The 23,166-nt window shown below is 57.6% G+C and overlaps 1 protein-coding gene across 3 annotated transcripts in view; it reads left to right on the top strand.

Moving 5' to 3' along the window:
* znf423 (zinc finger protein 423) overlaps positions 1-23,166 on the top strand; it is a 45,896-nt gene that overhangs the window by 15,264 nt on the left and 7,466 nt on the right. Inside the window, exons 1-17 of one of the 3 annotated variants that reach the window (XM_053886087.1) lie at positions 3,872-3,971; positions 4,478-4,655; positions 4,791-4,915; positions 4,982-5,063; positions 5,131-5,206; positions 5,270-5,544; positions 5,609-5,886; positions 5,955-6,314; positions 6,385-6,563; positions 7,504-8,043; positions 8,105-8,255; positions 8,371-8,874; positions 8,934-9,118; positions 9,647-10,044; positions 10,360-10,564; positions 10,636-10,720; positions 11,536-11,556. In XM_053886087.1, coding sequence (XP_053742062.1) covers positions 4,555-4,655; positions 4,791-4,915; positions 4,982-5,063; positions 5,131-5,206; positions 5,270-5,544; positions 5,609-5,886; positions 5,955-6,314; positions 6,385-6,563; positions 7,504-8,043; positions 8,105-8,255; positions 8,371-8,874; positions 8,934-9,118; positions 9,647-10,044; positions 10,360-10,564; positions 10,636-10,720; positions 11,536-11,556 — 3,565 coding nt within the window. In that variant the 5' untranslated portion in view covers positions 3,872-3,971; positions 4,478-4,554. Of the gene's footprint in view, positions 1-3,871; positions 3,972-4,477; positions 4,656-4,790; positions 4,916-4,981; positions 5,064-5,130; positions 5,207-5,269; positions 5,545-5,608; positions 5,887-5,954; positions 6,315-6,384; positions 6,564-7,503; positions 8,044-8,104; positions 8,256-8,370; positions 8,875-8,933; positions 9,119-9,646; positions 10,045-10,359; positions 10,565-10,635; positions 10,721-11,535; positions 11,557-23,166 lie in introns of those variants that run through there. The other 2 variants (XM_053886085.1, XM_053886086.1) reach the window with 2 other exon arrangements.

Here is a 23,166-nt window from a genome sequence, read left to right as displayed (position 1 = left end):
TCTTCCTCTCAGTCTCCCGCTCTGCTCTCGTTACCGCCGCTCTCTGACGGGCAGCGCCATCTCGCAGACACCGGAGGCCGGGTCTCACACTGACCCGTGACTCGGATGTCGTGTCGTCGAGCTTCTCTCACTCGGAATGTGGGGAGGTTTCCGGGACGAGTCGCTCCCGTACAGCAGCCGTGTTCAGCAGGTCAACGGTGCAGCCTCAGCCTTCCGTCTCTGCTGGTGTGACACAGACATGTGACATTGTTGAGCTTCAGGGTCGCACATCAAGTTCTGATCTGAGAGTTGTCCTCCACACCGGAGCCTGAGACGTCGTCACTGCTGTTCGTGGAGCGCGACAGCGCCACCTGCAGACCTGGCCTGTGCCGTGCCAGTGGAAGGTCATTGTGGGCAGATGTCTTCCATGAGCTCATGGTTCCCGAGCCGGACCCCTACGTGAGCCAGGAGCCGTGGTCTGCGTGCGAGCACTCGACGCGACGTGGACCCTGCTGTCCAGGGGGGCCACAAGGCCCAGAGAGCCGCGAACTGACCCAGACCTCTGCTGTGTCTGGCCAAATATCTGGGGAGAGGGAAGACCTGGGCCCACCTCAGTCCACCACTCGAGCGGTTAGCTGTTAGCTCCACTCTGAATGCACCTTAAAGGAAGCAGCTCTCAGCAGCAGAGTGGCCGGTAACATCTGGGATGCTGTGCTGTTAGCATGGAGCGGAGCCTCTTCAGAGCCTCTGAGCTTCTTCTGAAGAATGTTCTGGACAATTTCGGTTTGTTGGACTCGACACGTGTTTGCATGAGGAAGCAGTATTGGCCACTCCTTTAAGCTCCATTCACCCCAGATATGTGGGTTTCATTTGCCATGAATCACCAGTTAGCTCAGTTTCAGTGCGATTAATCGAGATGAAATATTGACTCTATTGACAAGCCTGTGTGGGGGGTTTGAGGGGGCTTGCGAGGCGAGGGAGAGTACGAGTGAGAGAGGAACAAGAGAATTCCGTCTCTCTCTCTCCTGATGTGTGTCTCTTTGTCTTTCTGTGGGTCTCTGCAAGTGGGACGTCTTCAAATATTAACTCTCTGCTCTTCATTTCTCAAATACAATCGAAAACAAACTGCTGAATAAGTCAGCAGTGCGGCCTGAGCGAGCGAGGAGCCCACAGCCCGCCTTCCATCCTGCCGGGCCCTGACTGGCGGTCACGGCCGGGGCGAGTCTTTCGGCCACCGGGGGTCCGCTCTGTGCCGGTGGGCCCTGTCACTCCCGTTAGCTTCAAACATTCCAGTGTGATCAAACTCCTGAGACGCCGCGCTTATTTCATTCCTCCGTTTCAATTCATTTGGGGCTTTTCGCCTTCTCCTTGGGGGGCAAGGACCTGATCCAGGTGACGGTCAGTGGGATGAGCCAGGTCCTGCTGACGTCAACACGGTTCATGGAATTGGATGTGTGAGGGCCTCGGGTCACGACCCCGCGAGGGTCAGCCACTTCCAAACAACTGGATCTCAGTCTGGTCCAGACTCCTGGTTCAGGTGAGCCATGTGTTCAGGGGGAGGGGCTGGGGAAAGGGTGATGGCTGTGCGAGGTCCTCACAAGGATGGAGAGACAAGCCGGTGTGTGTGAGAGTGAGGGTGTGTGTTCCCTGTCTCTCCTGCCGTCTGTGCCTCTAGTCCCTGAGTGTGTCACTAATGGCAGGTCCAGGTGTTGTGCTCCGCTCTCCTCCTCTCCAGGGAGCTTCTCCTCACTGTGTGTGAGTGTGTGTAGTCCTCTCCTGGGGCTGGGGGCTGGCCAGGATCTCGTCCTCCAGAAGGGAAGGGAGTGGAGGGGAGCGGTGGGCAGGCGGTACCCGCCTCTCACAGCCTGCCCTGGACCCCCCCCCCCGGGCCTGGACCCCCATCTCCTCGCTCCCCAGGCTCTCCAGGAGAGGGTTGGCTCTGTGACGGCGTGTGAGTGTTGAGGTGCGGCGTGGCCTTGTTTGTTTAGCGTGGGAAGTCTGCGTGTGCCTCGGCGTGACACGCTCCAGCTGCTGGCATCACTTATTCATCAGGCAGGTCCACTCAGGTGACTGGAGCAGGACGCACACATGTTGTTCATCTATTGCTTCAGGTGAGATATGTGCTTTGGATGGGTGGAGGCCAGGGAAAGGGTGATGGGCATGAGCGGTCCCCACAAGGACAGAGAGAGACAAACACGCGTGTGAGAGAGAGAGAGTCAGGTGTTTCTGGGTCAGTCAGTGTCTGTTGTCCACTAAACCGTGTTCCTATCAATAGATCATTTCGCTGGCAGCGCCTACACTGTGGTCTCTCTCACACACACACACACACACACACAGGGCTGGGAGCGTGTGTGTGTGTTCACATGTTGTTGTTGTTTACCTAACACGGCGCCGACAGCTGGTTCTCATTTCTGAGAGAAACAAACAGGACGAGCAGAAAGTGGGACGGAGGAGGGAGCGAGGAGGAAGCTGCCGTCCGGGGAATTGAACCACTAACCCCGGTGTTTGAGGCTCCTGGCTGCTTTGGCGGGAGGTGAAGAGAAAGTAGATGAAGGTCTGGAACCGATGTCACCGAGGTCTGAGACCGGTGGGAGGCGGGTCATGCTGCCAGGGCCCTGGTCCCTGCTCTGCAGTGGTCAGCAGCAGCTGCAAGACACGCAGGGAGCACCTCAGAGCTCCTGCTCCTCTCAGTAGTTTGGGATGAAGAGGAGGAAAACTTCGTCTTGGCTCGCGTGTCTGACATGGTCGGACGTCTGTGTGACGTCTGTCTGGCTCAGACTTGTCATCTGCCGACCCCCTTAGCCCTGTGCCCCTCGCCTTATGCACCCCCCCACACATACACACACACGCACACACACACACTGCCCATATGGAGCTGTTGGCACCCACAAGAGTCCGGAGCAGCCGGACTGTTTCCCAGGGCAGAAGGTGACCATTCCCTCTGTCTGTCTGTCTGTGTGTGTGTGTGTGTGTGTGTGTGTGTGTGTGTGTGTGTGTGTGTGTGTGTGTGTGTGTGTGTGTGTGTGTGTGTGCAGTAGCATGCGTGTGTACGGACCAAATCTTTGACAAGACACAGATCTTTTGAGGACATAGTGTTTTGAGAGTTAAACCTTCTAAATAACTGGATGACTCTAACTCACGGGTCTGGTCCAGGTGAGTCATGTGTTCTGGGGGAGAGAGACCAGCGTGTGTGTGCGCCTCGCTCTCTCTCTCTCTCTGTGAACCAGAGAAAGTCCTCATCAGGTCTGGCGAGCAGAACAGTCCGACTGGTCAAATAAACGTTCCCACTGTGCCGTTCTCCGGATGCATGGCAACCAATAAGCTGTGCTGAGCTTATTGGTCGCCATGGCAACCTGCATGGCAATGACAGAGGCAGGTAGAGATGGGCCTGGTGTTTTCCTGTTGCCCGCTCGGGTCTCACAGAGCGAGAGGGTGTGCTGGCCTTGTTTTTCTGCCCCCTGTGGTGAGGCACCTGGGGCAGCGCTCAGACCTCTGGAGGACACGGTGGTGACCACCAGGTGGCGCTGCCGGGGCCAGAACTTCAGAGAAGATCCTCCTCAGGCGCTGCAGCTTGTCGCGCCCCCCCCACTCCCCCCATCTCTCGAGTATCCTTCCTCAAATTAACTTTTCATTGAAATCCTCCCGCACCCTCCCCCCCTCCCACTTCACCGTCCGGCTCGTCTCGCGTGTCCCCTCGCGACCCACCAACAAAGGCGGCGTTAAAAAGCCGTGTGATCCTCCATTTTAGCATGGCCACGCTAGTCAGAGGATTAGAAGTCTTTAATGACGCTAATCTCTTCCCCCCCCACTCTCCCCCAGACTCGTAGAGCGTTTCCCTCATTCCCTCACTCTCTCTCTCTCTCTCTCTCTCACACGCACGTGTGATTCAGCTGCTCGAGTGTCACAGCGAGGCGCCACCTGGACCCTGACTTGACACCAGTCGAACCGGACTCGGCAGCGAACTCTGGTTCAGACGAGTGTTTGGCTCAGCCGTGAGTCACCTCTCTGCTGGTGACGTCTCTCTTCCCGCTCCTCTTCTTCCCTCAGTGGTTCCAGTCAGATTCAGAATTCACGCCTTCGCTGCGTCTTTAAACTCGGAGCCGCTGCCGCCGCCGCCCTGCTCTCCGCAGCGCCGGCCATCGATTCATCACCAGAATGGCTCACGATTGTCCAGATCTGGGCCTCGGCTGCTTCCCTCTGACTCACCTGTCCCATCATCTTCCAGGGTCAAACCTGTCCTCGGGTCTGCGGCGCCTCTCACCCTGGGTGGCGTGAGCAGAGGGGAGCGATCCTCGGGTGTGGGACAGTGACCGAGGAGACACGCACCGTCTCATGGCTGCGATCCGCCGAGGCCCTGAGGAAAACATCCTGAGGCACTTCTCTGGTCCTCAAGGGGGGAGGGGGGTGAAGGAAGAGAAACAGTCTGTCCTTGTTCCGGATCCTGATCCTTCATTCAGCGCAGAGCCCCTTGCCAACCGCCCTGTCTCTCTTCCATCAGATGGAGACGAGGACCCGGGCGGCCTCTCCTGGGTTCCGTCCTCGCCCTCCAGCAAAGACGTGGCCTCACCTTCCCAGATGCCGGACGGCTGCTGCGACCTCGGCACGGCCACGGGCGGCGAGGAGGAAGGCGGCGCCGGGCTGCCGTACCCGTGCCAGTTCTGCGACAAGTCCTTCAGGTTCGGAACCAGGAGGCTGCAACCCAGCAGAGTCACTCGGAAGTCTGGCTCGCCATTCAGACCGGGACGTCCAGGCGACCGTGGGATCAATGCTGGCCCTGACCTCTTGTTAACCTGGTGACTTTTGACCCACAGCCGGCTGAGCTACCTGAAGCGGCACGAGCAGATCCACAGCGACAAGCTTCCCTTCAAGTGCACCTTCTGCAGTCGACTCTTCAAACACAAGCGGAGCCGGGACCGACACGTCAAGCTGCACACAGGTAACGGGTCGGCGCCGTCAGGGGCACGGCGTGGAGGACTGAAGGTCTGCTCTGGTCCTGGTCCAGGAGACAAGAAGTACAGCTGCCAGGAGTGCGAGGCTGCATTCTCTCGCTCCGATCATCTCAAGATTCATCTGAAGACTCACAGGTGAGTCGCTGCTGCGGGCGCCGCCGTGCCGCCGCCGTCGTGACACCGTGTCTGTTCTCTCTTCAAGCTCCAGCAAACCCTTCAAGTGCAGTGTGTGCAAGCGCGGCTTCTCGTCCACGTCCTCCCTGCAGAGTCACATGCAGGTGAGCCACGGCGTTCTGGTGCGGACCGGGCAGGAATGACCGGTGTGGCTGTGTCATGTTCAGGCTCACAGGAAGAACCGGGAGCACCTGGCTCTGCGCGCCGAGAAGGACGGAAGCAGGAAGGGCGCGGACGGAGACCTGGAGCAGGACCTGTACATGTGCGACTACTGCGAGGAGACCTTCAGCCAGACGGAGGAGCTGGAGAGGCACGTCCTGACCCGCCACCCGCAGCTGTCGGACCGGGCCGACCTGCAGTGCATCCACTGCCCGGAGATCTTCTTGGACGAGGCCTCGCTCCTCACGCACATCGAAACGCAGCACGCCAACCGCAAACACAAGTAAGGCCGCCGGCGTCGCCGCTCCGCTGACGGGGCTTCGCTGACGGCTCCGCTCCTCCACCAGGTGTCCCGTCTGCTCCGAGCAGTTCCCCTCGGTGGAGGACGTCTACTGCCACCTGGACAGCCACCGGCAGCCGGACTCGTCCGTGCACAGCGCGGCCAGTCCCGACCCACCGCTGGGCAGCGTGGCGTCCATGAGCTCGGCCACGCCGGACTCCAGCGCCAGCCTGGAGAGAGGCTCCACGCCGGACTCCACCCTGAAGCCTGTTCAAGGGGACCGAGCTCGCCGGAGAGGAGGCGACGCCGCCGAGGAGATGGGGATCAGTCTGGGTCACGGTGGAGGTGAGATCCCGAGTTAGCGTGCGAGCCCGTGGGGTGGTTCTGAGCCAGCCGCTCTGCTGTGCCTGCAGGCAGCTGGACCAAAGTCACCTACTCCTGTCCGTACTGCTCCAAGAGAGACTTCCACAGCCTGGCCGTGCTGGAGATCCACCTGAAGACCATCCACGCCGACAAGCCGCAGCAGAGCCACACCTGCCAGCTGTGCCTGGACACGCTCCCCACGCTCTACAACCTCAACGAGCACGTGCGCAAGGCCCACCGTGCCGGCGGCGGCGGCGGCGCCACCTTCCCGCTTCTGCAGTTCACCAACGTCACCGCCTTCCACTGCAACTACTGTCCGGACATGTTCGGAGACATCAACTCTCTGCAGGAGCACATCCGGGTGTCGCACTGCCTGCCGGGCGGCATGGTGGCCGGCTCCACCACCTTAGGTAAGTCCCGGCGTTCACAGCTTCTGGGGTGGGTTCCTCTGATGAGCCGCCTCCGCTCTCGCTCTCGCAGAGGGGAACCACGCCTTCTTCTGCAACCAGTGCTCCATGGGCTTCCTGACCGAGTCGTCGCTCACCGAACACATCCAGCAGACGCACTGCGCCTCGGCTGCAGGGGGCGCTGCCTCTGGAGGGGCCGGGACCAAACTGGAGTCGCCGGTGCTGCAGACTGGATCGCAGTCCTTCATGGAGGTGAGACTCACCCGCCGAGGTGGAGTTGGTCACGTGTGTTTGACCCGTTTTCCCATGACAATCACGTGACGATGCCGAGCTGAACTTGGGTCCTTGTTGAGGAGAACGCGACAGTCGCGGCTTGAGATGACATGTCGATGGTCGATCTGACATCACCACCACCTGCGCGGCGGCGGCAGTTAGTGACTCGTGGACCATTTGGTGACGTGTACAATGACGTGTGGCGGTGCTTTGTTTACAATCGCTCCGCAGCAAAAACCTAATGCGCAGTGGAGGAACAGGCCGTTGACAAACGTGGCTACAAGCTAACGTAGCTCAAGTGGCACCCGAGGGTTTATTCGTCACAACAAGAGCAGTAACTCACCATATGTTGATGCTGTCAGTCGAGCGTTAGCTGTGGTACAGACGCCACGTTTCCCACATAACTCTTGGTGCAGATGAGGGGCTTGAATTAGCTTGGTTTGTGCTGACAAGCTAGCTGCAGTTAGCTTGGTGAAGCTAGCTTATGTGTGTGGCTGTATCTAGTGGTGTTGTGCACAAATGAAACAACAAACTCAACAGTTGAGATACATTAGAGTTTTGGCCAATGTTCAATGTGTTGTGCGCCACCATGTGGTTAATAAGCAAATGATCAATAATCAAAACATACCAAGGCCATTATTGTTGATACGTTGTAAATGCGCGTGTGTTACATGTGTATATTTGAAAGATGTTCATATCTTAATATCATTGATGTGAATACGTTAATTTGTGCACGATGGTAAATCATCAGTCATTGTATGCTTGTATTTCTCGTGACCGATAGAATCATTTCTCCCTGACTAAAGCTGACTGAATGTGACAGAAACTATTCGCTAGTTTGGTCTTGACTGGTTGTCCGAGTGAGACCGAGGTGAATGTGAGAAGTGACCGCTGTCCACCCCCCCCCCCACCCCCCCAGGTCTACTCCTGCCCGTACTGCACAAACTCCCCCATCTTCGGCTCGCTCCTCAAGCTCACCAAACACATCAAGGAGAACCACAAGAACATTCCGCTGGCCAACAACAAGCGGCAGGCCAAGATGGCCGAGCTGAGCCCCGCCTCCTCTGACGTGGAGATCTCCTCCCCCAAACGCCAGCGGCCAGGGGGCGAGTCCACTCCGTCCGCCGGCGGCAACGGGGACTACCCCTGTAACCAGTGCGAGCTGCGCTTCTCCAGCTTCGAGGGCTTCCAAGCCCACCTGAAGTCCCACCTGGAGATGCTGCTGCGCCGCCAGTCCTGCCCGCAGTGCAACAAGGAGGACTTTGAGTCTCAGGAGGCTCTGCTGCAGCACCTGACGCTCCACTACACCACCACCTCCACCCAGTACGTGTGTGAGAGCTGCGACAAGCAGTTCTCCTCGGTGGACGACCTCCAGAAACACCTTCTGGACATGCACACCTTCGTGCTCTACCACTGCACGCTCTGCCAGGAGGTCTTCGACTCCAAAGTCTCCATCCAGGTCTGTCTGCCGCGCCCCTGCTACGCTCTGCCTCTCCTCTAACCCCGCTCTGGTGTGTCAGGTCCACCTGGCAGTCAAGCACAGCAACGAGAAGAAACTGTTCCGCTGCACGGCCTGCGCCTGGGACTTCAGGAAGGAGACGGACCTTCAGCTGCACGTGAAGCACAGTCATCTGGGTCAGAGGTCGGGGCTCCCTGGAGGCCTCGGAGCAGGTAGGCCTTCGGTGTCAGTGAGCCATAACATGGTCGGTGAGTGGGCTGTGATGTGGCTGGAGGTCGAACCTAGAGACCTGACCGGACCTTCTCGGCGTTGCTTCTCTGCCCGCAGGACTCAAGCCTCGGAAGTGCATCTTCTGCGGGGAGACGTTTGGGACGGAGGTGGAGCTTCAGTGTCACATCACCACTCACAGCAAGAAGTTCACCTGCCGCTTTTGCGGCAAGTCCTTCCACGCCATCTCGCTGCTGGAGAGACACCTGAGGGACAAGCACTGCATCTTCGATGGTGGGAGCGGCAACGGCGGCACCGGCACCGGCAGCCAGAACGGAACTCCCAACGGACTCACGCAGTCTGCCAAGCGAGGCGGAGCAGGCAATGGGAGCTCGGGGGCCACGGCGGCCACAACAGAGCAGACGGACCTCCAGAACATGCTGATGAAGAGCGGAGGAGGGGAGGCGGCCAACAGCCACGAGGCCAGCGGCGGCGAGGAGGAGCTGGACAACTCGGAGCCCATGTACGCCTGCGACATCTGCGGCGCTGCCTACACCATGGAGTCGCTCCTGCAGAACCACCGGCTGAGGGACCACAACATCCGGCCCGGGGAGGACGACGCCGGTGAGACCGCCGAGTCGCTGTCTCTCCCCGACCCTCTCTGACATGCTCTCCTCCGGCAGGATCCAGGAAGAAGAAGGCGGACTTCATCAAAGGGAACCACAAATGCAACGTCTGCTCCAGAACCTTCTTCTCTGAGAGCGGGCTCCGGGAGCACGCTCAGACCCACAGAGGGCCCGCCAAGCACTACATGTGTCCCATCTGTGGGGAGCGCTTCCCGTCGCTGCTGACCCTGACGGAGCACAAGGTACCGCTGCTCCTCCGCCTCACAGAGGCGATGGCCACCAAGCAGCTAATGCCTCTGTCAACATTATGACCGCCTGCCTGTCTTGCTGTGGTGCTGCACGAGACTGGACTCTGCCCGACCTCCAGGACCTCTGAAGAGTGGTGTCCAGGGTTTTGATCTTGATGACTGTGAGGCAGGCGGTCGTAATGTTACGACTCATTCTTGTGTCACTGCTGCTCTCATTCTAGAACATCATGGTCATAGGTGCGTTTTCTGACTGGTCACCTGACAGTTATACAGAGGACCGTGCTGCTGTGTGCGGAGATGTTTCCTTCTCTTCTAGTTTGAGTCGGCGGCCATCATGACTCCCTCCTCATCTCGTCGTGTGTGTGTGTGTGTGTGTGTGTGTGTGTGTGTGTGTGTGTGTGTGTGTGTGTGTGTGTGTGTGTGTGTGTGTGTGTGTGTGTGTGTGTGTGTGTGTGTGTGTGTGTGTGTGTGTGTGTGTGTGTGTGTGTGTGTGTGTGTGTGTGTGTGTGTGTGTGTGTGCAGGTGACCCACAGCAAGAGTCTGGACACGGGAACGTGTCGCATCTGCAAGATGCCCCTCCAGAGCGAGGAGGAGTTCATCGAGCACTGCCAGATGCACCCGGACCTCCGCAACTCCCTGACTGGCTTCCGCTGTGTGGTCTGCATGCAGACGGTCACGTCCACCCTGGAGCTGAAGATCCATGGAACCTTTCACATGCAGAAGCTGTCCAGCGGGGCGGCGCTGGGAGGAGGGGGGAACGGCGGCAGCGGCTCGGCCTCCTCCTCCCCCAACGGTCAGCTACAGCAGCACAAGCTCTACAAGTGTGCCTTCTGCCTGAAGGAGTTTAAAAACAAAGGGGAGCTGGTGAAGCTGGACGTCAACGGCCTGCCCTACGGTCTGTGTGCTGCGTGCATGAGCAGGTGGGTCCAACTGCGCCGGGTCCAGTGAGCGAGCCTGCCGGTCTCAGACCCAGTCAAAGCTCAACAACCCTGTGTGAGTCAGAGTCTGTGATGCCCTGATCTCCAGTCGGGCCCGTTGGTCCCGCCCACCTCCTGTGGTTAAGCCAGACCTGATGTGATGGAGAGTCATGGGAGGGCAGGTTGAAGGACGGTCTGAGAGCCCGCGTCCTTCAGTCTGTCTATGAGCTGTGTTAGTGTTTGACACGCTGGAGCCAGCGCAGGTCTGAAGCCTGCTCTTGTGAGTCTGGAGACACAGCGCCTCCTCCTTCTCCTCAGGGGAACCAACGGACAGAGTCCCACCCAGGCCGGCCCGCCGACCCCCGGAGACCAGCCGGTAGACAAGAGCGGGCTGCGCTGTCCGGAGTGCGGGGTCAAGTTCGAGAGCCTGGAGGACCTGGAGGCTCACGTTCAGTCGGACCATCCCGAGGTCAGCCCCGAGACGTCGGCCGGGAAGAAATCCGAGGCTTCGCCGGCGCCCAAGGTGGGTCATGACGAGACGCCACCCGGTGTGTGTGTGGGAGAGTGTTAACCCCTGGACCGTGTGTGTTCCAGAAAAAGACCTACCAGTGTATCAAGTGTCAAATGACGTTTGAGACTGAACGAGAGATCCAGATCCACGTGGCCAATCACATGATCGGTGAGTCCCAGCTCTTCCTCCGTGCATGCGTGTGTGGGGGGGCAGACATGACAGGCGAGCCCAGAGTCACCGATGCAGCCTGAAGCGCACTTGTGTATCTGAGTTGTGTTGACACTGACCGGAGGCAACATGGTGGTGGAACCTCATCACACACATCAGTCGGGATCATAGTTTGATGAAAGTTCATCTCAGAGACATGTCAACCTGGCATCAGGTCAGGGCCGGCCCCTCCCCTCCCCTTCAGGAACACACGAGGAGATACGCCGTGTTCACCCTGATGACTGAAGGGTGAAGTCGCTCAGCAGCTTCTCAGGTGTGGACTCTTCAGATGGGTCGGACGATCAGCCGCCAGTGTTGCTGACTCTCACAGCAACTCCCCCAAGCTACCTGGTGTGTGTGTGTGTGGAAGAACCAAGTTCCGCTGGTGTAGAAGTTCTGGAGAGCATCTCTCTCTCAGAACTAAGCGCAGGTTCTGTCAGCCTGACCTCGGGTGGGTCCTCCTGCTCCAGCTCTTTTGTCTTGCTCACGTGATCGTGTGGTGTGAAGCCATGTCTTGTGTTGTGTTGTGTCTGTGTGCGTGTGGCTGAAACTCTGGTGGCAGGAGCTCGCGCGAAGACGCCCATCCTGCTTTGGCCTCTGACTCCGGCCCTCAAACGTGGCTCAGTCTGGGGGGGTGCGAGCCGGTGGAAGCTGTGCTTGGAAGGCCAGTCTGCGGCTGTGACTCCCGAGTCAGAGAGCGAATGATTGAGTGTGTGGGCTCAGCGTGTGCACTAACCCTGCCCCTTCTCTCCCCCCTGCCTGCTGGACGGCCGTAGACCAGCCCACCTGTCGGCCAGGTTGGTCCCCTTTCTGTCTCCTCTGCCCGCACCATGAGCAAGGCGGCGCTAGGCTGCCTGCACATCAGCATCCCATCATGAGCAGCGCTGCATGACGCTGAGCCTTAGACCGGCACGCCTTCCTGAGCGCTCGCCGACTCGTCACCACGTCCACGCCGCGCTTCCATCTCAGTCCTGTGGGACTGCAGAGGTGGTCCGAGTGAGGACGACACACTTGGCTACCAAATGCTCTGTGTCTCCCCTCGCCCTCTAGTGGTGCTGCTCCTGGCACGGGAACCTCCGGGTCGGAGTTGACTCTGTGGCCCTGAAGCTGGCTTTGCTTCTGCTGGCCACTCGTCGCACGGCGTGGTCCACAGACCCGTTTGTTCCTGCAGTTCTCTGCGGCCGTCGCCTCGTTGACTCGTTCCATGTTTATTACTGCGACTGTTCATTCACCTCAAACCTGCTGCTGCATGACACCCCACACCCCCCACCCTCCCCCGGGCAGCAGACTAATGTGTGTCCTCAGCCTGAGCTTTATTTACATCTTCAGTCCCCTCACTCACCGCTGGTTGACCCCAGCTGGGCGTGAAGGTCAGCCTCGTATCATGTGACCTGAGGTCATGTGATGATTCCTGAGGTCCTGATCAGGAGTGGAGCTGTTTGTGAAAGGCAGTTGGAAGAAAAGAGGGGTTCCTCCCGGACTTCCTTCCTTCCTTCCTCTGTCCTGTCGTCTGTTTTCATGGTTCCCTTTGTCCCGCTTCCTCCCATCCTTCCCTCCCTGGCCACCTGGAGGCAGTGAGCTGTGACGGCGGTGGGAGAGTGGGATTAATGGGGAGGGGAAGAGGGACAGGATGGTGCGACAGCAGAGGCTGCTGGAGAAGCAGCAAGCATGAACTGGTGTCCCCCGTCGAGGGGGAACATTCACTCCTTCATTCTCCTCAGTGGCCGGGCCGAGTCAGCGGGAGAGCGTGTGTGAGTGTCGCAGGGAGCGGTCCCCACAAGGTTACGCCTCAGTTTTAGGGTTAAAACTTCACCATAACTGGGTGATTCTAACTGGGTCCAGTCAGGTGCAGAGTCCTGGTGCAGGTGAGCTGTGTGTCACAGGGGAGAGGCTGGGGAAAGGGCGATGGCCAGGAGAGGTCCCCGCAAGGACGGAGAGGCAAGCGTGTGTGCGCGCTTGTCGACACGCTCAGAGGAAGGTGTTGATCTGGGTAGCTGCTGGTGTGTTTGTGTGTGGCGAAGGCGCAGAGTGCGGCGCCCCCTGGAGAGCTCATTTTGTCATCTTCTCGCTTGATTTAGCGTCTTCGTCTGTTTATTACCCGTCATTACAAGCTGTTTGGAAACCTAATAGGACACACTGACTAATAGACGCAGAGAAACGAATGGCATCTCAGAACTCTGTGTGTGTGTGTGTTTGCCTTGGAGAGCATTTGTACATGCAACATCAGCTCTTAACTCATGTAGACAACTTGTCTGTTTAGCGTGAGTGATGTCTCTGTTGTGTGTGTTTCATGTAAATATATTGAGCGTACAGTACTGCTGCCCCCCCACCCCCACTCTCCGCCCGTCCAGGTGTAGCTGCGCCAGCTGCTGAACACACACACACACACACACACACACACACACTGTGGCTAATTGTCACAAGATAAACGCGGGTGTTGTGTCTGTGCTCCGGCGGCTGAGCTGCGATTAACTCGCTGCTTAATTCACTGAGTCGCCCCCCCCTTCCTCCCAGGGCGGCACATCTGCCACAGTTGTGGCGCGGCGTGTGAGTGTGTGTGATAAAGAGGTGAGGTGGCCATCGCCATGTGATGACGTCACTCCGCCTCGGCATCCTTCACACCGGGAGGTGGACGGGTTCTGGACCTGTGACTCTCAAGCTCCCTCCGGGGTTTCTGCTGACAGATGTGAGGAGGAGGGATCTGGTGTCGGTGGACACTGACCAGGTTCATCTGGCCGAGCAGCTGGACGTCATTAGTGGCGCGGCCAGGGTCACCTTGCTCTCCACGTCTGCACCAGCCGATCCGTGGACGGCAGAGGTGGAGTGTGAATGTCGGCCAGTGTCTGTGGACCACTGGCGTCTGACGGACCATGTGTTGTCTGGACCCACCTGACTTCAGGTCCCAGCTCTGACCCGTGCTCTCCTCATGTTTAGAGCTGGAGTGCCGAGGTCAAAGGTCGCCTCTTTGAAAGAGAGTGAAAGAGGGCAGAAACATGCGTTTGCATTGTGGCTCTTATCTCTGGTCTGTGGACAGATGTCGAGCAGGCTGCTGCCTTTATTGCCGCACAAAGACCTGCGAGACACACACACACACACACACACACACACAGATAAATCAATGCATTCTGGTCTCACTAATTTCCCATGGTGCTTTGCTTTGTGTCTTGTGGGCGATCGAGGTGAAGTAGAGCAGCAGTGAGCGAGGGTTTTCTCGGCTGCGCTATGTTTTCTCTCGCTCTCTCTCTTAGGGCTGGGTATCGATTCTAATTTCGATTCCGATTCTCATGACTTAGAATCGATTATCACGATTCGATTCGATCTGATCTCGATTCAGGTTAGTATTTAAGCCATTTTCTCAGCTGTTGCCATAACCACATAACAAGTTACGCAACGTATTAACATCAGTATCATATTGACATTCCACAGGAAACGAATGAAGGATTGATAGTAAGTGATAATAGAGATCCAGACCCAGAAGGCCAGATGGGACTGGCTCATGGGACTGCTGCATTATTAGAAATAGGACATGAACAGTTCACCCAAGAGATGCTGCTGTTTAAAACTAATGCGTTTTTATGGTATTATCAAAATGAAAAAAAGATATTCACGGCCACTGACAATGTAAACAGAGTGCTGGTTACTGACTTCACAGCAACCTGTCGGTCATTGCGCAGTGTGTGAACAGTTCTCTGTGGTCTGTGTGTAGTACGTACGAGAAGAGGTCTCACTCCTCATCAATATAGTGAGTCGTCAGACTCGCGTAAGATTGCGAAGCCAGAGATGTCCACCTATCACTTGTAATGCCCATCAGCCTTATCGGAAAATCGTTTTTTTTAAAACACAGCACTACTCTCTCTCTCTCTCTCTCTCTCTCTCGATCGCCCTGGTGTCTGGGTTCCTTCAGGTTCTCACTCTGTCTCAGCTTCTGATGAACGTGCAAGTCCATCCTGGCCCCTGCTCCTCTTCCTCCCCTGACCCTCTCTCACACTCTCTCTCGTTTGCCCTCTCTTCCTCCCTCCCCATCTCTCCCTCTCCTCCCTCTCTCTCTCGTTCTCTCTCTCACCCTCCCCATCTCTCTCTCCTCCCTCTCTTTCTCTCCATCCCACCTGTCTCTCCCTCTCCTCCCCATCTGTCTCTCCCTCCGTCTCTCCTCCCATCTCTCTCCTCTGTCTCCTTCCGTCTCTCCCTCTCCTCTCCATCTCTCTCTCTCCTCTCCATCTCTCTCTCCTCCCCATCTCTCTCTCCTCTCGCTCTTTCTCTCCCTCCCCATCTCTCTCGCCTCCCTGTCTCTCCCTCCATCTGTCCCTCTCCTCCCTCTCTCTCTCTCTCCTCCCCATCTCTCTCTGTCCTCTCTCTCTCTCTCTCCCTCCCTCCATCTGTCCCTCTCTCTCCCTCTCCTCCCCATCTCTCTCTGTCCTCTCTCTCTTTCTCTCTCCTACCCATCTCTCTCTCCCTCTCCTCTCTCTCTCTCCCCATCTCTCCATCTCCTCCCTCTCTTTCTCTCCATCCCACCTGTCTCTCCCTCTCCTCCCCATCTCTCTCTCCCTCCGTCTCTCCTCCCATCTCTCTCCTCCGTCTCCTTCCATCTCTCCCTCTCCTCTCCATCTCTCTCTCCTCCCCATCTCTCTCTCCTCTCGCTCTTTCTCTCCCTCCCCATCTCTCTCGCCTCCCTGTCTCTCCCTCCATCTGTCCCTCTCCTCCCTCTCTCTCTTTCTCTCTCCTCCCTCTCTCTCTTTCTCTCTCCTCCCCATCTCTCTCTCCCCCATCTCTCCGTCTCCTCCCCTTTTCTCTCTCCTCTCTCCCCCTCTCCTCCACGTCGTCCTGAGTTGGGCAGGAGTGGAGATGTTTGTGACCGAGCCAAGTGGCTAATGGTGGATGGCAGCAAACAAAACAATGGCTGCCAAAGAAACACACACACACACAGTTGCGTTTAGAAATGGACGTCCGTCTGGAGAAGCCCACGCTGTGACGCTGCTCCTCGCCGACACGCAGCAACACACACTGCTCCTGGAGCTTCCTCTCTGCTCTGCGCCGCACCTCCTCTGCTGCCCCCCCTTCCTCCGCCCAGTACATCTGGCACGCTCAGCTGCCGAGCAGCGGCGTAATTATCCCGCCGGAGACGCAGACGCTCGCGGAAGCGCTCTTGTGCTGGGCGATCCTCGCCGCTCCCTGCTGCTCCTCCTCACTACCGGGGCTTCATTAGAGTGAGGAGCCCGTGTGTGTGTGTGTGTGTGTGTGTGTGGGGGTGTGTTGATGCATGAGGCTTCTGGATGCTCTCCAGATGTTTGTCTTCATGGTTGAGGCGTCGGCTGCGTCCTGGATGCCAGCGTTCCGCTGCTGTGACCAGGAACGAGGACCCGGCAGAGGTCGGCTCCGTCCACCTCTCTGACCCGGGCCACTCCGGAGCGCTGAGGTGTTGGGACCTCTGGCGGCTCGGCCACCAGATCTGAGAGCAGCCGGCCAGTCTGCTGTGAGGAATCACACGCTGACATGATGTCTGTCCTGGAGGTGGTGCCGGCTCCTCCGCTGCGCTCGGACCCACGGCAGATCAATGGTTTCCCAGCAGCAGTATTTGCTGTCAATGCTTGTCCTGCTCATTAGCACTGCGGGCGGCTGAATTATTCATGCCTCCCCTCCAAACAAGCTGAGGTGCTGACACGTGCGCACGCCCCGGCGTGTGTTGGTCTCCAGGTCACTGACTGGTGCTGACACCTGGCCGTCCAAGCTCCGCGGCAGCTGACTCCCGAGCGCGTCATTGAGATGCAAGTGCATGGTGTGCGCCTGTGTTTGGCCACGCTGTGACCCGAGGCGCTCGGTCCTCAGTGGCAGCCACCGGGCGCAGAGACAGGCTCCGCCTCCTCGCCCCCATTGATCATAGAGTGCTGTGTGTCTTGTTAGCAGGAAGGAGGTGAGTCCAGGGCTGCCTCAGGTCTCTGACCAGGGATGAGCGTCGCACACACACACACACACACACATTAGTCTTCCTGTCTTGAGTGAGGAGCTCTCCTGGCTGTCACCCTTTCCCCAGCCTCTCCCCCTCAACCTAACCCTCCAAAACTCATGGCTCACCTCAATCAGGACCATGGACCCACTGAGAGTCACCCAGTTATTTTAACCCTCAAAATGAGGCTTAAACAAGCGAGGACCTGCCAAAATGTCCTTCCTCCCACGCAGGTTCTCACAGAGATAGAAGTGCAAGAACACACCACACACTGACACACACACGGACGCACGCACGCACGCGCACACACTGCTGTAGCCAGACATTCACATTCACCAACTTCTGAATAAAATGGACGACACTGGTGAGTCTGTGTGTGTGTGTGAAAGTGTGCTGTTGCTCCTGCAGTGAGGGAATGACAGAAGCATCTTCTGTCGCCACAGCGATCAGGCTAATTACAGCAGCTTAAGTGCTTTAGCCAGCCTCACCACACACGGTCACAATGCACCGCCGAGCACTCGCTGTGTGTGTGTGTGAGTTTACTGCCACAGAGGAGTGAGAAGGCTTGACTGGCTCAGCCCAGGCAGGTCAGAGTGAGGAAGGAACACGTGTCCAGTCTGAGTTGGTCTCAGTGCTGGCTCCTCCCTGTCGATCCCCGGCTTCACTCGCTCGCCCAACACCACACTCAGCCGCAGGACATTGGTGGACCAACACATTCAGAACCCCTCGCTGCTGTTGTCGTGGAGCCTCAGGTGTTCTTCATCATCATCATCACCACCATCGGGTCGTGTGGAGTTATGGAGCCACCTGACATTATGGAGGTGGGGGAGGGAGGGGGGTGATTGACCTGTGACAGCTGATTGAGGAGTGAGCAGGACGCTCTGACTCTGATGTGGCCAGAGCATGGAGGGGAGGTGAGCAGAGAGAGAGGAGCGGAGGAGGGAGGTCCGGGGCAGGAGAGGGAGGGGCTGCGGGCTCCGTCTCCTCTGCTCCCCCTCACTCACACGCACCTGTCTTAGTGAGGGCCGTCACTGACATACATTGCCATCACCCTTTCCCCAGCCGCGCACCCTGAACCTCACCGTCTCAAACACCTGGCTAAACTGAACCTTGACTCTGAGCCAAACCCAGTGATAATGACCCAGCTGTCAGGTTCTTCTAACCCTCAAACTGAGGTTTGACACAATGAGGACCTCACTCTGTTGGTTAAAACCTCACACAGGTCCTCACAAAGACAGAAGTGCAAGAACACACACACACACACACCAGAGCATTGTGGCACCCAGGTCACATGATCTCCCTCCATGAACCAGGAAGCTGGGGCCTGTAGAGCGACAGACGAGAGAGAAGGTAACGTGACGACGACGACGATGATGATGATGGAAACACCTGCGCCGGTTCTCCTCTCCTCTCCTCCTCTCCTCTTCCTTCCTTCTTCCACCCCTCCACCCCCTCCTCCTCTCCTCTCCTCCTCTCCTCTCCTCCTCTCCTCTTCCTTCCTTCTTCCACCCCCTCCTCCTCTCCTCTCCTCCTCTCCTCCTCTCCTCTCCTCCTCTCCTCTCCTCCTCCTCCTCTCCTCCTCTTCCTCCGCCTCCACCTCCTCTTCCCCCCCTCCTCCTCTCCTCTCCTCCTCTCCTCCTCCTCTCCTCCTCCTCTCCTCCTCTCCTCTTCCTTCCCTCTTCCCCCCCTCCTCCGCATCTCCTCCCACTCCACCCCCTCCTCTCCTCTCCTCCCACTCCTCCTCCTCCTCCACCTCCTCTTCCTCTTCCCCCCCTCCTCCTCTCACCCCCCCTCACCCCCCCTCCTTCCCCCAGCACCTCCCCTCCTGCTGAGGAACCCTCTTTAATTAGCTCCTAATAAGAGCCTTCCGGACACAGGCCTGCTGATTGGACGGCTGTGTAATTGTCTCAATTAAGTCATTAGGAGGCTCCTGGTTTGAGTCCCTGCTGCCTCGCGGTCTGACGAGGAGCTGGAGATGCGGCGGAGTGGAGGTGTTGGGGGTGGCACGTGACGCTGAGGACAGGCTCCTGTAGGAGGAGCCCCTGGGTCTGACCCGTCCCTCTGGACGTGGGCATCCTTCCTGTCACGCTCAGCTGCCTGCTGTGTGTGTGAGAGACGCTCCCTCGTCTCTGTGGTCTCTCCAGCTTGGTGAGGAGCTCTCCTGGCCAGCCTCTCCCCCCACACCAGGACTGGCCCACCAGTCAGAGGCTCTGAGCCCCATGGTTCTACTGTGCTGCTGAGCAGAGCCACATGCTCCAAACACGTCAGGCTGTGAGGCTTCACCTGAGCAGCCGGTCACATGACCTCGTATAGCGGTTAAAGCTCATCCCTGTGTGTCACAAGGTTCACGTCTCTCTGGTCCTCCTGGAGATATGAAGCGGTGGAGATAGATATGTGCCCGCCGTTGACTTGACTTGGACGTGGCTCATAGTCAAAGTCAAAGGTGGAACTGAGTCATGTCAGTCGTGTTGATGGTGGATCTGATGACGCTCCAAGTCTGAGGGCCGACACTCGCCATCACCATTGAACCTGCTCCAAGCCCCGCCCCCTGTGAGGTGTTTCCAGCGATTGGTCCCCACAATTATGGCTGTGTGAGGCGCGCGGGCGCCGGCATGTGCCGTCGGCGTGAACAATGGCTTTGTTGTTGTTTGTGGCGTGGGTGTCCAGCTGTGACTCAGACTCGCATCTGGAGCGGCCTGCGACGCCCAGATGTGCTTCCACTGTCTGGGCGTGTTTTGGGGACGTCTGTGTCCAGCTGTGGCCGTCAGGAGGCTGCCAGATGTGGCTCAGACGTGTGAGAGTTGAGACAATGGAATGATGACGCCTCAACACACACACACTCCACATGGCTGGACAGAGGATGTGGTCCGGCTCTCTGGGCACCTCTGGAGGATGGGGGTCCGCTCGCGCTGTGAGGGACCAGGTGCCACGGGACGTCCAGCGTTCCTCGTCGGGCAGGAGCGGGAACACAAGCGCCCCCCCCCCACAACCCTCATCTCTTTGTTCAGCCGGTGTGTGTTTGTGAGAGTGTGTTAATATTGGATCAGTGCTGTGGTGGGGGTCTTTGATCCGCACGCCGAGCGTGCAGCGGAGGACGCCGCGCGATGGCGAGGTGCCTCCAGCGCGTGGCGCCGTCAGCATCAATTATCGTTAGCAAAACAGCGTAAAAGCTTCGCCTAATGGCCTCGGGCCGGTGAGAAGGCGAGGAAGCGGTTAGCGTTGTTTAGCTGTAAACACCGGGCCGTTGCCCCGGGAGACAAATTAAGTGAAGATTAATTGAACATAATCTGATTACAGAAGCTGCTTAGTGCTGTTGGCAGGTGGGCGGAGACTGGAGCCCAGCGCTGACTGACAGCTGCCTGTGGGCTCGGGACCCCTGGCACGCTTGAGTCACGGCCTGACTCATGGCTGAGTCATGCCGAGTCACGACCGAGTCATGTTTCAGACATGCTCAAGTTACATCTGAATCATGTTTGAGTCACATGTAAGTTACTTCTCAATCACATCAGTCATATCTGAGTCATGCCAGAGTCACGACCGAGTCATGTTTGAGTCATGCTCAAGTTACATCTGAATCGTGTTTGAGTCACATATAAGTTACTTCTCAATCACATCAGTCATACCTGAGTCTTGGCTGAGTCATGCCAGAGTCATGACCGAGTCATGTTTGAGTCATGCTCAAGTTACATCTGAATCATGTTTGAGTCACATATAAGTTACTTCTCAATCACATCAGTCATATCTGAGTCTTGGCTGAGTCATGCCAGAGTCACGACCGAGTCATGTTTGAGTCATGCTCAAGTTACATCTGAATCATGTTTGAGTCACATGTAAGTTACTTCTCAATCACATCAGTCATATCTGAGTCATGTCTGAGGCGCATCCGAGTCTGATCCAAGTCATGTCTGAGTTCTCTCTGAGTCACATCTGACTCATGTCTGATTCACTTCTGGGCTACTTGCAAGTGACATCTAAGTCATTTCTGAATCTGCCTGAGCCGAGTTCCGTCTGAGTCACGTTTGAGTCGTGCACGGTTACATCTGAGTCAGAGTGGTGTTGAGCCCGCAGTGTTGTGGTGCTGCCCTCTGCTGCCAGCCTCCGTGCCAACGCTCAGTGGAACACTGGTGTCCAGGTGTCTTCTGGCAGCAGCCACCACTGACCTGCTGGTGATTTACTGCCTTCATTACTGTGTGTGTGTGGCTCAGCGGGCGGAGTCTCTGGCTGGGGCCGGGACCCGGGCAGACGGACCGGACCAAGGTCAGTCTGTGTGTGTGTGTGCGTGTGCGTGCGCGCACGTCAGAGAGTGCAGTTTAGTTTCTGTCAAATCCTTCCTGGAGTCCCTTCCCTGGTCACATGACCGTGCTGGCCAACACTAAGCCCCCCCTCCCCCCGTCCCCCTCAGACGGACTGATGTTGCTCTGCATTGACGAATATTGCTCCTTTACTCTTGGCTTCATTTGTGTTCCGTTGCTTTTGTGTAGCAGCACCAAGCCTCCCAAGCCCCAAGTGTGTGTGTGTGTGTGTGTGTGTGTGTGTGTGTGCGCGCTCGCTTTGACTAATGTGTTTTTGTGGTGGAGTTTGACAATTAATCTGGTCTCTGAGGCTCGGGGGGTTCAGAGCCTGGTCGTGCGGCCTCACTGGTGCGTGCGTGCGCGCGCGCGCGTGTGTGTCTCGCTGTGGTGATGGAATGGAGAGATTTGCTTTTTAGTGGAGTTTGGGAGATGCAGTCGGGATAAGTCTGTTCTCTCCCACTGACTCCTCGTGGGAATGTAGATTAAAGCAACACACACACACACACACACACACACCCCGGTGCACAGCAGTGTGTGTTCACTGCAGGGTGAGATTAGACTGAGGCATCTAAACACATAGATCTGACTGACGGACTGAAATGGAATTTTCATTGATGGTTGTTGAAGACAGCACACACACACACACACACACACACTTGTCTCTGTATCCTTGTGGGGGCCATCACCCTTTCCCCAGCCTCTCCCCCTAAACTTAACCATCCTGAACCAGGACTATGGACCAAACTGGAACCCAATTATTTTGAAGTTTTAACTCTCAACAAGTCCTCACAAGGATAGCTATACAAGACACACACACACACAGGCCTCAGTGCTGCTGCCCTGGTGAACTCACCTGAGGAGCTGCATGATGAAGACGTGAGGGTGACCCTCATCCGTCACCTTGACAACTGGATCAGAGCCCCGGTTGCCGTGGCGATGGGACCTGAACGCAGGCGTGAACCTGCCGTCGGCTGCAGGGGTTGGTTCTGCCGGGCCGCGGTGACGTCACTGACCTGGCACCTCTGTGAGGACGTGACCGACCCCTCACAGAGCAGGGCAGGTGGAGAGGCGTGTTCTCTTGACTGCAGGAGGCCTGGTGGTTCTCACTCGGACGGAGCCTGGTCCCGTTCAGATTCCAAACACAAACATCTGCTGCAGTCATGACGCGCTGGTCCCTGCTACCCGCCCAGCTGTGTGTGTGTGGTCAGCAGCCTCTCGCCAGGTGAGCAGGTCTTGTGGAGGCGGCCACTGACTACTGCCGACGGTGCTCTCTCCTGCGCGGCCACTCGGAGGCAGGGTTTTGGACTGGACTGTCCTGAGTGTGAACCACAACCCCGGCAGCGGAGGAGTCTGTCTGATGGTGGAGCCTCTGACCTCCAGAAGAACTTGGCCTACAGAGGTCCAGGTGTGGAGCAGCCACACAACTGAAGCTGCGGGTCAGAGTTCACCTCCCTGTGGTGTTAGGGACGACCGGGGCTCCAGGGGGTCCTCAGGTCAGACCTGGTCTCCTCCCTCCACATCTGGAGCGTGTGGCCGGCAAACCGCCTCACAAAGACTCAGCAACACAGCAACAGTCAAACAAAACATGGAGGCGAAATGGAGCTGGAGGAGAGTGTGTGGGTGTTGGGTCCTCCTGGGACTGGCACTGCAGCATTCCTGTGTGTGTGTGTGTGTGTGTGTGTGTGTGTGTGTGTGTGAGAGAGAGAAGGTGGGGGGCGCCCCTGGGACCCCTCCAGCTCTGCAGCAGGTTGTGGGTTCTCTCCAGCCCCCACACGAGCAACGGGTCAAGCTCACACCTCCCACATCAAGTACCCCCCCAACCTCTGGTTACCATGGTAACACACCTTGAGCCAGACCCCCAGAGAGGAGCGCGCTCCTCCTCCTCTGTCCACTGCTCTCTCTCTCTCCTCCGCTCCGTCCTCCCTCCTTCCCTCTCTTCTCTTTGTCTCTCTCTTTCTGCCGACATGCTTCCTCACATCCTCACCCACTTTTCCATAGTTCTGGGGGGGAAGTCGTGGGGCTGAACCCATGGGGACGGCATGAGGGCGGGGGCAGCAGCGGGAGTGTGTGTGTGTGTGTGTGTGTGTTGACGGGGGAGTGATGGAATCAGAGCTCATTCAGGCCCCGCTGTGCTCTGGTCTGTGTATGAACGAGGCAGACGTCTGGCTCCGCCT

This window comes from Synchiropus splendidus, chromosome 14 (genome assembly GCF_027744825.2).
Source record: "Synchiropus splendidus isolate RoL2022-P1 chromosome 14, RoL_Sspl_1.0, whole genome shotgun sequence".
NCBI lineage: Eukaryota > Metazoa > Chordata > Actinopteri > Syngnathiformes > Callionymidae > Synchiropus > Synchiropus splendidus.
The sequence above is the reverse complement of the archived record's forward strand: the minus strand, read 5'-3'. Positions and strand labels throughout refer to the sequence as shown.